Here is a 13,206-nt window from a genome sequence, read left to right on the forward strand (position 1 = left end):
ATCAAAAAAATTAGGAGAGCTGGAGAGCTCTCATGATCCCAGTTCTGGCACCCTCAGATCTAGCACATCCCACTTGCCACCAGGCAACCACATGGCAAGAATATGCTCTGCTAACCCAAGTCCCTATGAAAATATCTTTCTCACATGGTTTTTTGGTATTGGACAGGAAGCAGTGCCTTTCAGATAATTAAGTACTCAAGGTTGAAAACATATGGTGCCTGAGATGTGATTTTAAATAATCCAGGAAGAAAATGGGGAAGTTGGGTGAAACACTGGCCACGTTGCTACCTTTCAAAAGAGTTGGAAGACTTACTCTATTTATCTTTCTTCTGGAAATGCTTGAAAAAAATCCATGATGGAACTTTTTTCCAAAATAATTGTTTGTCAAATGCTTATCAGAAGCTACAGGATGGATGTGCATAGTCCAAACCCCTTATGAGTTTGGGTGTTGTCAGGCATGCAAGTATCAGCCAGAGACCTTCTAGGGAGAGAACATAGCCTGAACTGAGAAAGCTACAGCTGAAAACTGCATTGTACAGCCTAGTATTAGTTAAAAAGTACGTGTGTTTATGTATTTAAAGGACATTCATATAAAGTTATGAGCACACAAAGGACTGGAGGAAATACATCAACATGTCAGTAATAGCCATGTCTGGGCAGAGAGATTACAGAAAACACCTTCCTGTTTTTCAGTCATCTACAATGTTATCTGGAATGGAATGAAGTACTACACCCAGTCCTGAACATACTGCCTGAAATGCGAGAGACACAGCCAAATTGGCTGTGACATCTGAGCAGCTTTATTGAGGCGGGTGGTCTAACTGAACTATGCCCATCTTCTCACACCATAGTCCACATCTGCTCTGCCCACTACAACCCTCCTCTTAGGTCCTCTGCTCTATCCCATCCAACTGGGCAAACTGGTTTTACCCTGGCCTCTAGGCTGTGCTTCTTGGGAGAACTGTTCTTCAAGGCTCCCTGCACCTACCCTTGGCTACTGGACATTGCTCCTTGAAAAAGTCAGCACCACACATCCACTTCCCACATCATCACCTTATTACCAGTCTCTCACAATCAGTACTAAGTCTAGCCCTCTCCTCTACTGGGGTGCATACCTGTGTCTCCCTCTTCCTTTCCTCTTGCAAGCTTATGCATGTACGTGTAACCACAAACACGCACACCTATGCACATGCAGAGTCATCAGATCCTACCATCCCTTTGCTTACAGGCTTTCTCTCTTATATTGTCCTTTCCACTTTTAATGTCACTGTACCCAGGGAGTCTCAAACTTGAGTGTGTGTTCAAAATCAACAAAGGTGCTTGTTATAAAGTCACATGCCCTGACAATACCAGGTGCTGGCCTACATATTAACAAGTAAAACTCCCCTACATTGCTGTGGGGATGTAAATCAGTACCACTGGGAAAAATGTGCTAATATCACCTAACCCTGCCCCCCTCCTGGCTCCACTTTTACATACACAGCTTAGAAAGTTAAGTGCTTATACCCACTAAAGAGACAATCACAGCCATTCCTGGCACTGCCTTCATGCAGCCAACAACTAGGACTAACCAAAATGTTCTTTGAAACAGCACAGAAGTAATCTGGAGTTGTGCAATGAAAAAACATATCATAAACTTGAATAACTGCTGGCCATGAGGAGGAATTACATACCTGACAGTGACTGCAGCTGGGCATGACAGTGCAGGCCTTTAGTCCCAGCACTCAGGAGGCTGAAGCAGGAGGATTCTTGTGAGTTCAAGACCAGCCTGGGCTACAAAGTGAGCTCAAGGCCAGCCTGAACTGCATAGTGAGACCCTGTCTTAAAAAGACCAAAAAAACCCCTGCAAGAGGCCAGACACAGGATCTCATTGTATAATGCTGGTCACAAGTTCAAAAACAGATCAAAGGTCTCCTTGGCTAGGGAAGTTAGAAGAGTGGGACTGGGTTTGCCTTCTTTGCCCTGGTGAAGCAGTAGGAAGAGTCTGTTACAGACTGAGGCTGTCCAGTGTGTTGATCTAGGCAGTGCATCAAGACACTGACATGTATGAAGTACCTGCATAAAGTCTTCTGCAGTCTTCTGGAGTCTTTGTGTCATTTACTGTAGCAGGTACATTATACCTCAATATAAATACAATATGAGTTAAGGGTGAGCAGTTGAGTTATGAGCCCCATGATTCTGCTGTGTCCTTTGGTTAAGACTTGAATGGCCTCTTGCTTGAATCTCTATCACACAGCACTTTGCAGAGACTGTTCCCTGGCCTAAATCAAAGCACAATATTAGCATCTGAAGGCCTCTCATGACCCATTAGGGTTTCTGAGGGCCAATCCTGAATTCTTTCTACTTCATAACAGGGGTTCCATCCCACATAACAGGCAGATCATTTCCTCAAAGATCACTTTGGGTGAAGAGGACTGAATAGCAGCTGGAAAGAGAAAGAGGACAGAAAGGGAGCAGGGATGTCATTTTTTAAATATCAAGCACTGTCTGCCTGCCCCAGAGAGACCACCAGAGAAAGAAGAAACAAGGAAATAAAAACTAGGAAAGGCAATGGTTCAGAGGCAGAAGCTCTTCTTGTTCCTAGTGCTTGGCCCAGATGCCCCTCATTGCTTCTGCTATACCTCTGCCAGACTGGACACAAGTAATTCAGCTCAAAAGCTATCTGTAACACTGTCACACCTCACTCTCCACCAGCCCCCACCCCTTGCACAGATTTCCAGGCAACGAGCTAAGAGAAACCTGTGAGGTCACAGGCTAACAGGGAAAGGGCCCAGAGAGTAAGCCAGCACTGGTTGCCGTTCGTGAAGCACCAAGAAGATGGCATAAGTGACAATAAGCTGATGAATCCTGGAGAAGGGCATGGCAAAAGGCTTTTAGTATCCTTGCAGTTATTCCTATCATTTAAAACATTCTCAAAAAAAAAAAAAAAAAAAAAAAAAAACCAAACTAAGGAGCCTTGTGGCTTAGAGAAAAGGTCAAGTGTCTTCTCCAAAACCTCACTCCCCTAAGTGACAGTTATTCTACCTCAAATATTTAATTCATTCAATATAAGATCTTTATTAACAGTCCCATACCTAAGGAAGAGATTCGCTATGGAAGTTGAAGTGTGTATCTCCTTCATGGCATAGTAGTTTTGAGATAACTGAGCCTCAGCTCCTATCCATTCCCTCGTGTTGTCATTTTACTTATCTATTATATAGAACCACCTAGAAATAACTTCTCTTTGTCTTTAAATCAGTGTTTCAATTTTTTAAGAAAGGATCAAAATGACAAGCAGTTTAGAGTTTAAGTAGCACTGATAGCCCCAACATCAGAAGGCTGTAGGAAAAGCCAGCATTGTGCAAATGTAAAAATAGCAAAAAAGAGATATGAATTTCAAGTCAATATGCACCCACCAGGGACTCTGTAAACTCTGACAAAGAAGAAACTACCACTTAGCCGAGCTGTCAGAGTTCATCAGGAGAGAATGGAGACAGAGAAGAGGAAAATGATCACAGGAAACAAGTAAGCTAATCACAATGGTGTCCAGAGAGCCACAATGTGGCACAGGGCTCTTGTTGCAAGGGTCAGTTGGAAGAACAGTTTCAGATTGAAAGAAAAAGGGCTTCCAGCTCCTTTGTAAAGGTAGAAGGGGTGGAATCATCTTGGAAAGGTCGCATTGAGCACCTAGGGAAGGAAGCACACCTATCCTGCACAGAGTGACTTCTTAGAGTAGTCAGCCATCGCTACCTCAAGTATAGACAGGATTCTTCTTGTCAAAAGATGTACAATTACAAAAGGAACATATGTTTGTTCTTCACAAAAAATACACATGTAAGCAGGCGTGGTGGCTCATGCCTGTAATCCTAGCACTCGGGAAGCTGAGATGGGAGGATTGTAGCAAGTTTGAGACCAGCCTGGGCTACAAAGTGAGATCAAGGCCAGCCTGAACTGCATAGCGAGACCCCGTCTCAAAAAAGGACCAAAAAAAAAAAAAAAAATACACCTGTAAATAAATGTATTAAAAATTACAAAGAATGTTTGGGTGTGGTATCTCATGCTTGTAATCCCAGCACTTGAGAGGCTGAAGCAAGAGATTCCTGCAAGTTTGAGGCCAGCCTGAGCTACATAGTGAGTTTAAAGTCAGCCTAAACTACATAGCAAGACCCTGTCTGAAAAAGGAAGAAAAATAATATCATTCATAACCAGCTACAGATGGCTATCTAAGAAAACTTAAGCCTGTACCACACATTCTGCTTGGTAACACATTTTGCTTACATTTATGCGTCATGCAAGGTTCCCACATCATTGTCATCAGCAGCACAGAATCTACCACCTGCAGCAACAACAACGCTAACCAAGCTCTCTTGCTGTCCTACTCCTCAGGTAATGTGGAAATGAACATCCTCATAACCATTAGGCTCTCAACATTCCAAGATGTCCTTGGAGGAAATGCCTAAGGAAATGGACATTTTAGGGTTACTGAGATAAAAGACTATTACCAAAGGGCCTTCCAGAAAAATGGTCCCGATTTACACCAGCTGATTTAGGGGTGATCTGGTTGGTTTCCTGTCTTCATGTGGTATTACTGCCAGCTCCATCTTTGAAGATGAGCTACCCAACAGGTGAGTCCCCATCACCACAGCACCTCAAGACCACAGTGCCCAAGAAACCTATATTACATGGACCTAGGAATTCTGCATACAGCACACTCATGGCCAGACAGATATCAACATGACTCAAAAACATTCATGCTGAGCTGGGCTTGGTGACTCACACCTATAATTCCAGCACTCAATAGGCTGAGGCAGGAGGATCACTATGAGTTGAGAGTATCCAGGGCTACAAAGTAAGCTCCAGGTCAGCCTGAACTGCATAAAGAGACCCTGTCTTAAAAAGACAAAAATAAATAAAAAATAAATTCTTGTGGTTCCTGCACTGAAGAATTTAGAATGGGAGAAAAGCCTTCAAACAACCCAAGGGCAAACTGATACCTTTTATCTAATCTGTGGGTAAAGCAGGGGATGGCAGGGAGGTCTAGTTTTCTGTGCAGTGAAGTACTGTTCAGTCCAGGGAAAGTTGAGTCTTTCAGGCAGGGAAACAAACCAGATACAGAGTAGTTAGGAAAAAGAGTTAGACTCATTTAAGGAGCCACAGGCAGCCCAGTAAAATGCAGAATGATATGGGCATAAGGCACACAGCTGCAGACCTGAGAAGAGATTAGGACTCATAATTGAAACCACACAATGTGCAGCTCCTAAAATATCTTGAACATCAAAACAACTTGGGGGAGCGGAGTACAGCAATTTATGCCTATAACCCAGCTACTCAGGATGCTGAGGCAGAAGGATAGCAAATTCCAGCCTAGGCAATTTGGTGAGATCCTGTCTCAAAAAAAAAATTAAAGGGCTAAAGATGTAACTTAGTGCAAAGGCCCTAGATTCAATCCCAATACAAAAAGGAGGCGATGGACTTGAGAGCTGGCTGTGGCCTGTGATAGAGGCTAAAGATCAATGTGAGTTTTTTGCTAGCACTTTCTCTGGTCTCTGGGGCCTAAAGATTCATAGGGAGTTGCTGAAATTATAAACAGGAGGTCCACTAGTGCAGCAGGCTCCTCTACATGGTCCCCCAATATGCACTTGGCTGGTATTAATCTTGAGGTACTATTCTCCCATTTCTCCAAAACAGATATAACCTAGTAATTTGCCACTCTTGTCATGTTTTAGTCTAGCTGGCCTTCATCTGTAACATGTAAAGTAACTAGTACTGTTTCCTCATTTTATAAGTGAGAACAAGTGCTGCTATGACAGTTAAGCATGAGGGGTAATGACTCAACATATGCCAACTCCACCATAGAGTTTGGCACAGCTGTCACTGCATGTCAGCTGCTCTTACAGCTGTTCAGCAAGTCCTGGACTCCTGAGCAGAAGACTGAGGACTCACATCCCCTTAGAGGCTTAATAGTCATTCCTAGTTGCCATCAGGAATAACCCTTTCAAGGCACTGGAGCTATGCAGGTGAACAGAAAGATAGACCTTCACCTCACAGAGCAGATATTCTAGCAATAAGTTCTATACAGACACCCATGAAAGCCAGTGCTCAAAATCAACACCAGGCTACAAAGTTGAAATTGGGACCCAGCTGCCTCCGTTGAAAAATAAGAGCCAGAATGACAAGGGCTATTCGGAGAACTACGTGGGAAAAACCACAGAACAAGCCTGGCCAAAACTCACTGGCTTACGCCTTGGAAGGGACCATTACATGACCTATGGAAAGGATCTGGACTTGCAAGTTTAAAGGTACTCCCTTCACATCTATGATGGCCCCAGGACCCTTGAAAGTTGCTGTTCTGTTGTTTGTTTTCTTTATTCTTTGTGTTTCTGGCTAAAAAGCCCTTGATTTAGGACCGGGGATTAAGCTCAGCAGCATAAGCACCTGTCTGGCAAACTTGAGGTCATGAGTTCAATGCCCTGTACCAAAAAAAAAAAAAAAAAAAAAAAAAAAAAAAAGCACGTGACTTTCCTCTTGTGGTCCAGGACAAACTCTCCATACCTAAATGTGAGATCTAGAACTTTACATCTCTTTCCTCCCCACCCCACCTTAGTACTGAGGATCAAACCCAGACCTTAATACTGAGTTATACCCCTTTTTTTATTTTTTGAGATGAAGTCTTGGTAAGTTATTAAGTGTCCAGGCTCACTTCAATATTTTGATCCTTCTGTCTCAGCCTTCCAGACTGCTGAGAGTGCAGACATTTGCTGCCACACCCAGTTTAGAGTTCACACCTCCCAGGAAACTTCACCAACCAGGTTCAAAAGTCCCGCATGCTCTCCCTCCCCCATCTTAGCACTTTTTCCAGAGTTCAGATATGAAACTGACCTTCCCCGCCTGTGTTTCTTCCTGTCTCCATTCTGTGCAGCCCAACAAACACTTATTTATTCATACATGTGCAATCTGCTGTACTAGGGGTGAGAGAGATAAAAATCTCAATAGGATATTAGGAAAAGTAAACCACTTATTCACTCCTTACATATTTCCTGTGAATCTATTCTGTTACGTATAGCACTAATCATCACACACACCCATTTGTTTTCCAGGAGCCTATAGAAACCTGCAGCTCAGACTTGTTAGCATTAACCCAACAGTCCCAAAAGAAAGGCTCAAGCTTCATAAAAATTGGCTCAGGGGGCCCTAACGGCTCTTGTGAAATCCCTGCAAGAAAGAGCTGATCTGAACCTACCAAGTTTCCCAACAACTCTTCCCTTATAGGCTTCTCTCAATATCAAGCCCAAAACCAGGGTTAGGCTATCAATTTCATGATCCAAGACTCCAAAATATTCAACCCCTGCAAGAGCAGAGGAGGAGGTATCAGGGAGGTCATCACTGGGTCACCAAATGTTTTTACAGATTTCAGATTCAAGAGGTCTCTCAACCCTGCGAGACAGATTGAACTCCTACCACTTCATATAAGTAAACTGTTCCAGAAAGATCCAATAGTGCCTTAGATCACTCAGCTAACAAGTGGTAAAAACAGGAGTTCCAGAGCTTTACGATATGCCTTGGTTCAAGCAAAGAAGACCGCTATAGTACAAGAGTACCTCACACAGCCCTCAAATATTTTCTCTTGCATTCTACTGGAGTCCCAGGAGAAAACTAAAAAAAGATAAATTAACACCTATTAAAGAAATCAGATATGGTAGTATATGCCTGTAATCCTACACTTTGGGAGGCAAGGTAAAAGGATCACAAATTCAGTCTAAATAATTCAGCAACTTACCAAGACCTTGTTCAAAATTTTAAAAAAAAGGAGCTCCAAGGATATAGCTCTGTGGCATAGTACCTGCCTGACAAGTGTGAGGTCCTGAGTTCCATTCCTGGTACCAAAAAATAAAATAAAATAAAAGGCTAGGGATATAGCTCAGTCTGAAGGCCCTGTGTTCAATCCCCAGTACTACAAATAAATAAATAAGCCCTATCTAAAGGGACAAATCCACTTTAGGCACAGGGTGGGGGTATTTGATATATAAGCAGACACCTAAAGAGAAGGAGCTGCTCATAATGACACAGGGGAGAAAGGTCCCCCCCAAAATACTTTAAATACTTGATAATACATTATTTTTTTAAAAAAAGAAAGAAAAAAGAAAAAAGAACAGCCAGGTGTGGTGAAGCAAACCTCAGCACTTGGGAGGCTAAGGCAGGAGGAACATCCCAAGTTCAAGCCCAGGATGGGCTACAAAGCTGAAGAACAGTCTGAACTACATTTTGAGACCCTGTCTCAAAAAATAAAAATAAAAAAGAGAACAAAGCTGGGTGTGGTGGCACACTCCTGTAATCCCAGCGCTCAGGAGGCTGAGGCAGGAGAATCACTGCAAGTTCGAGACCAGCCTAGGGCACAAAGTGAGCCAAAGGCCAGCTGGAACTGCATAGTGAGACCCTGTCTCAAAAAGACAAAGAATAAAATAAAATAAAAAAGAGGGCAAGCCACATGTGGTGGCATATGCTTTACTTAAGGGACTTGTGAGGGTAAGACAAAATGATTGTAAGTTCAAAGCCAATTTAGTGAGACTCTATGTCCCAAAGTAAAAAAAAGGACTGGGGTTGTATCCCAGTGCTGCTGGAGCACTTATTTGCCTGGTATCATGAGGCCTTGGGTTTAATGTTTAGTTACTGGGAGGGAAAGAGAGGGAAGGGGAGGAGAGAGGAGGAGAGAAGAGGAGAGAGGAAAAGAAGGGAGAGAAGGAGACAGGAGAGGGGAACGGAGGGGAGGGAAAAAAGAAGAGAGGCAAGGTTAGGGGCTGACAGTATTCCTCAGTAGTATGCTTAGCATGGCAAGACTAAGTTAAGTTCAATTCTCGGCATCTAAAAAGAAAGAAAAATAGAACCCAAAAAACTTTGAAACATTCAAGTAGTAGAAAGATCAGAGAGGTTAGAATAGAATGGGAAGTCCAAGATAAACCAGGCAGGGCAAGAGAATGGAACTGCTTGGAATGTTATTTTACTGCTGAGAAGTCACTGATGGGCAGTGGCACAAGCCTGTTGGGGCTACACACTACACGTCACCCCCACCTGTGCTACTGGGGAAGGAAGAACCTGGTAGGTAGACAGTGAGTGGCAGTGGCAGTCCAGGAAAGTAGACAGGTAGATTCTCCACTGTGGAGAATCTCTTTGGCCTTATTAGTTCTTCTCCATACCAGCTGTCTAACTAGTATCAACTCAAAATTGCTTTATCTCACTGGGAGTCAGAAAGCCAGATTATCCCACAGTCTGCAGCTTGTGCCCTAGACACAGTAGATCCTCAAGAGGGAGGTGGAGACAGCAAATTGACAATTAGACACTTTCACTTTCATTTAAACCTCCCAGTTCTTTGCTACATTTTTTAAAAAAATTTATTTTTTTGGTGCTGGAGATCAAACACAGGGCTCCACATATATTAGCAAGCATTTCACCACCGAGTTACACCTCTGGCTCTATTTTTTTCTTTATTCCCTCATTAACTTTAAATCTCTTCAGATCAAAGCACTTTCCAAAATGGCCAACAACAGCATAAACACCAGAGCAAGTCAGAACTAAAGATGTGTAGAAGACCAAAATGCAAATCTTCTCTCTAACTATGTACACACAATAAACCAAGGCACCAGGAAAGTGAAACCTAGAGAAAAAAACAGATAAACCTGAGAATTGAAAACACCATCACAAGAAGGGAACCTTTGAAGTCAGTCATGGTGGTACATGTCTGTAACACCTGCACTCAGGAGGCTGAGACAGGAGAATTGTTGCAAGTTTGCAACCAGCTTGGACTACAAAGAGAGCTAAAGGCTAGCCTGAACTGTATATAGCAAGACCCTTTCTCAAACAGACAAAAAAAAAAAAAAAAAAAAAAAAAAAAAAAAAACTGTGGGAGAGAATCTTTGAAACTGTTCACCCAGTTGTGGTAGGAGACTGTCCCTCTCCAAAGATGCAGGCTCTAACCTCTGGAATCTGTAAATATGCTATACTATGTGGCAAAAGAACTTCGCATGTATAATTAAGGATACACACTTTAAACTGAGCAGTAAAAAGCAAATTTTCTCCAGCTAAAGTCAGAGATGAAGCCAAAGAACTGGATGCTGCTAAAAGCACACAGAAAGCATGAGAAAAAAAAAAACCTCTAGGGAACAAAAAAAGTGACCAAATGACCCTTAGCAAACGTTCAGGAAAGAGGACAGTTTAGTTTTATAAGTGCAAGGAACTGAATATGGCCAGCAACCCTAATAGCCTTGGGAACAGATTACATCCCAGAGCCTCCAGCAAGAAATGCATCTTGCCAACTTCTTGATTTTAGCCATGTAAGACTCAAAACAGAAGACTCACTTAAGCCTATCTGAAACTCAGATCTACAGAAATGAGTGGGTAACAAAACCCTTTTTATTTTTTTAAAGACAGTCTCACTGTGTAGCTCAGGCTGGTTCTGAGCTCACTATGTGGACCAGGCAGCCTTGGGCTCACAGCAATCCTCCTGCCTCAGCCTCCCAAATGAATTACAGACTCTAGCTAATCTGTATTTTTTTTTTTTTTTTTTTTTGCTTTTTCCTTTTTTATCGGTACCAGGGATCAAACTCACGACTGCCTGCTTGCAAGGCAGGCGCTTATGCTGCTGAGCTAAATCCCCAGCCCCTAAATCTGTATTTTAAAGTGCAATATGTGTGGTAATTTGTTACGACTGCAACAGAAAAATAATGCACAAGGAAAAAAAAAAAAACTCAGTTCTCCTAGAAAGCACAAAGAAGCTGAATTATGAAGTACCTGGTCAGCCTCAAACACTCAAAACTCTTCAATCTTCCCTCCAGCCCTCTGACACTTCTCCAGCCTTTCCCCATTGCCTAGCGATAAGGAAACATTCTTCTAGTTCTTCATTACAGGGCTTTCCCAAAGAGGAATCCTTGCCCTGGAGGCTTTTCTAACAAGAGTCCTCAGGTGGGTTATCCTTCAAGAATTATCAACAAAACACTGTTGAGGATTCTGCAATATCCAGAGTTACCCAGAGGCTATTCCATAGTAGTGCTTGAGCCACTAATGTTTCAGTTCCTACTCCATCCTCTGTGGTTTCCCAGCATTCACCCCAGCTTCCTTCCTTCCACAATGCTTCACCCCACCCCCTCCATCCAGTTAGTCATCAAGAATTGTCCGCACTCTCTCCTTTCTCTACAATCTGTCTTCCTCTTTCAGTTTCTACCAGAGTCTAAAACGGGCTTTTATAATCTTTTGCCTAGTCATTCCACGACGATTTTATGCAAGTAACATGATAAAGCAGAGACCTAGCCCTGGAAATACAAGGATGAAAAGGGACAGCTCCCTAAGTCCCAAGAGCACAAAACTCCACAAATGACGTGCCTGGTCTCTCAGTCCTTGATTCATCTCCGGGACTTGGAAGATCTTCCGAACACTGGCAATTTCCAAACTCAAAGCAGGCCCCATGCCAAATACAGGCTCAATTCCTTAGTGCAACACCTACTAGAAACGTGCTAGCACCTGCTCACCTTCATTCCATTATATCCCCGAACTTCCTTACTCCATAACTCCAGAACCCTCAGCCTACAACAAAGGTCCTTCATGCAGTAAGCACTCTCAATTCTCAATCTTCTGTTTGGTCCTTCACACTTCTGCTGGTCACCTACTCCTCAAGGCTACTCCAAGCCTACTCAAGCTAACTGTATCTTTGCAGGAAGCACCCTCCCTCCAAGAAACCACAACATCACAGAATACTGGCAATACCGTATAATGTTTGTTCCTTAACCTGTAGTGGCATCTCCCATGATAAGAGGCTGTCTCTGGCTATTTGGTGACAAACGTAAGCGCAGTAAAAACTACTAAATGAAACAAGTAGTGAACAAACTGGAGTTCGGATGGGAGGCGCATTAACCCCACGTCTTCCCTCCCTCCTCCAGAATCTATGCTCGCTTCCTGACAGCGGCTTCCTGCTACCCTTTAAACAAGCCCAAGCTCCGTTAGATTTTCCGTTCCTTCGGCTCATAACTCAAGCACCTCCCATATTCATCTTCTATCAACCCTCTTCCAATTTCTTTCTCTCATCCTGATGCACTTCTTGAAGAAGCCACAAAGCATCTAGCTTTGCTAAAACCACTATGGATGGCTGCCTCCCATTTCCGAATTCCGTATGAATCAAAACCAGGGAAAGTCTTCACTCAAGGCACACAACGAATGAGAAAGCTCAGGACGATGACTCATAAGCTACAGCTCCTTGGTTTGCAGAGTTCTGCCCTAAGAAAGCTAACAAGCAGTCCCTGTCCGCCAACAACAAAGGGAGCAATCGAATAAGGCTACGCCTTATAACTCACGCGGGTTAAGGGAGCCCTCGAGACCCTGCCTGGTTTCCCTGCCGGGGTTTCTACTTCAGGTCCAGCCCCGGTCTCGCCCGCCGCGCGAGGACAGACCGTCTGATCATCCTGCCATCCGTTCCGGCCCCTACTCACATTTGACTGACCAGCTTCTGTCTGAAAGCGGCGCTCCGCCAGTCAGTCTCCTGCCCCGAAACGTCCATACCGGTACTCCAGCCCTAGCTGCCCCTGTCCCACTCGGCCACCGCCGCCTCTACTACAACCAGGCCCAAACCCGGAAGCCTTCCAAGGCTTCTTGGCTGAGCCGGAAGTAGAGAAGGAATTGTGGGAAAGAGAGTCGCGCGCGCGGGCCTGTGGGAAATAGAGTTCTCTACTTTTCCCGGGCGAGGCTTCCAGTTTTAGGCTCTCCCTGGAGCTTTGCACTCCTTACCCGAGTACTGTCTTGCGTAGCCTGGATCCCAGATGTGCAGACTGGGGAAATGGTGGCTGTGTGGAGTTCCTGGTGTTGCGACAGGAATTGCTGCTGTCTTGCATTTCCTGCAACCCTTCTGTGGGCTAGTCTCATTTAGTCCCTGAGGGAAATGAGCCAAGTGGCCAGTTGTGTATAGGGATGCTTGAGAAGATTTAGTTTAGTTTGGTTTGGTTTGGTTTGGTTTGAAATCAAGGGTGGCTTGGACTGCATAGCTAGACCCTGTGTTTAAAAAAAAAAAAAAAGAAAACAGTTTGATGTTCAGCCTTCCACTACCATCTGGGCTGTTTGTTCTCCACCAAGTAGACAAGGTGGAAAGATAACAGAAAAGCTCATAAAAATAATAAATACCAACCAGGTGCGGTGGTGCATGCCTGTAATCCCAGATACTCCGGAGGGAGGCTGAGGCAGGAGGATCACAAT

General features: G+C 43.8%; 1 protein-coding gene across 10 annotated transcripts in view; it reads right to left on the reverse strand.

Annotated features, from left to right (window-relative positions):
* The window catches only part of Med15 (mediator complex subunit 15), a 69,983-nt gene extending 57,353 nt beyond the window's left edge, over positions 1 to 12,630 (reverse strand). For 3 of the 10 annotated variants that reach the window (XM_063226079.1, XM_063226082.1, XM_063226080.1), the window contains exon 1: positions 12,450 to 12,553. Coding sequence is in view for 2 of the 10 variants with exons in the window: in XM_063226072.1 (XP_063082142.1) it covers positions 12,450 to 12,517 (68 nt within the window). In the remaining 8 variants the exon portion in view is untranslated. Of the gene's footprint in view, positions 1 to 12,314; positions 12,332 to 12,449 lie in introns of those variants that run through there. The other 7 variants (XM_063226072.1, XM_063226076.1, XM_063226074.1 and 4 more) reach the window with 5 other exon arrangements.
* Between the last annotated feature and the right edge of the window lie 576 nt (positions 12,631 to 13,206).

Source organism: Cavia porcellus, unplaced genomic scaffold (assembly GCF_034190915.1).
Source record: "Cavia porcellus strain 051 isolate PalLab524CR breed Dunkin Hartley unplaced genomic scaffold, mCavPor4.1 scaffold_16, whole genome shotgun sequence".
Lineage (NCBI taxonomy): Eukaryota > Metazoa > Chordata > Mammalia > Rodentia > Caviidae > Cavia > Cavia porcellus.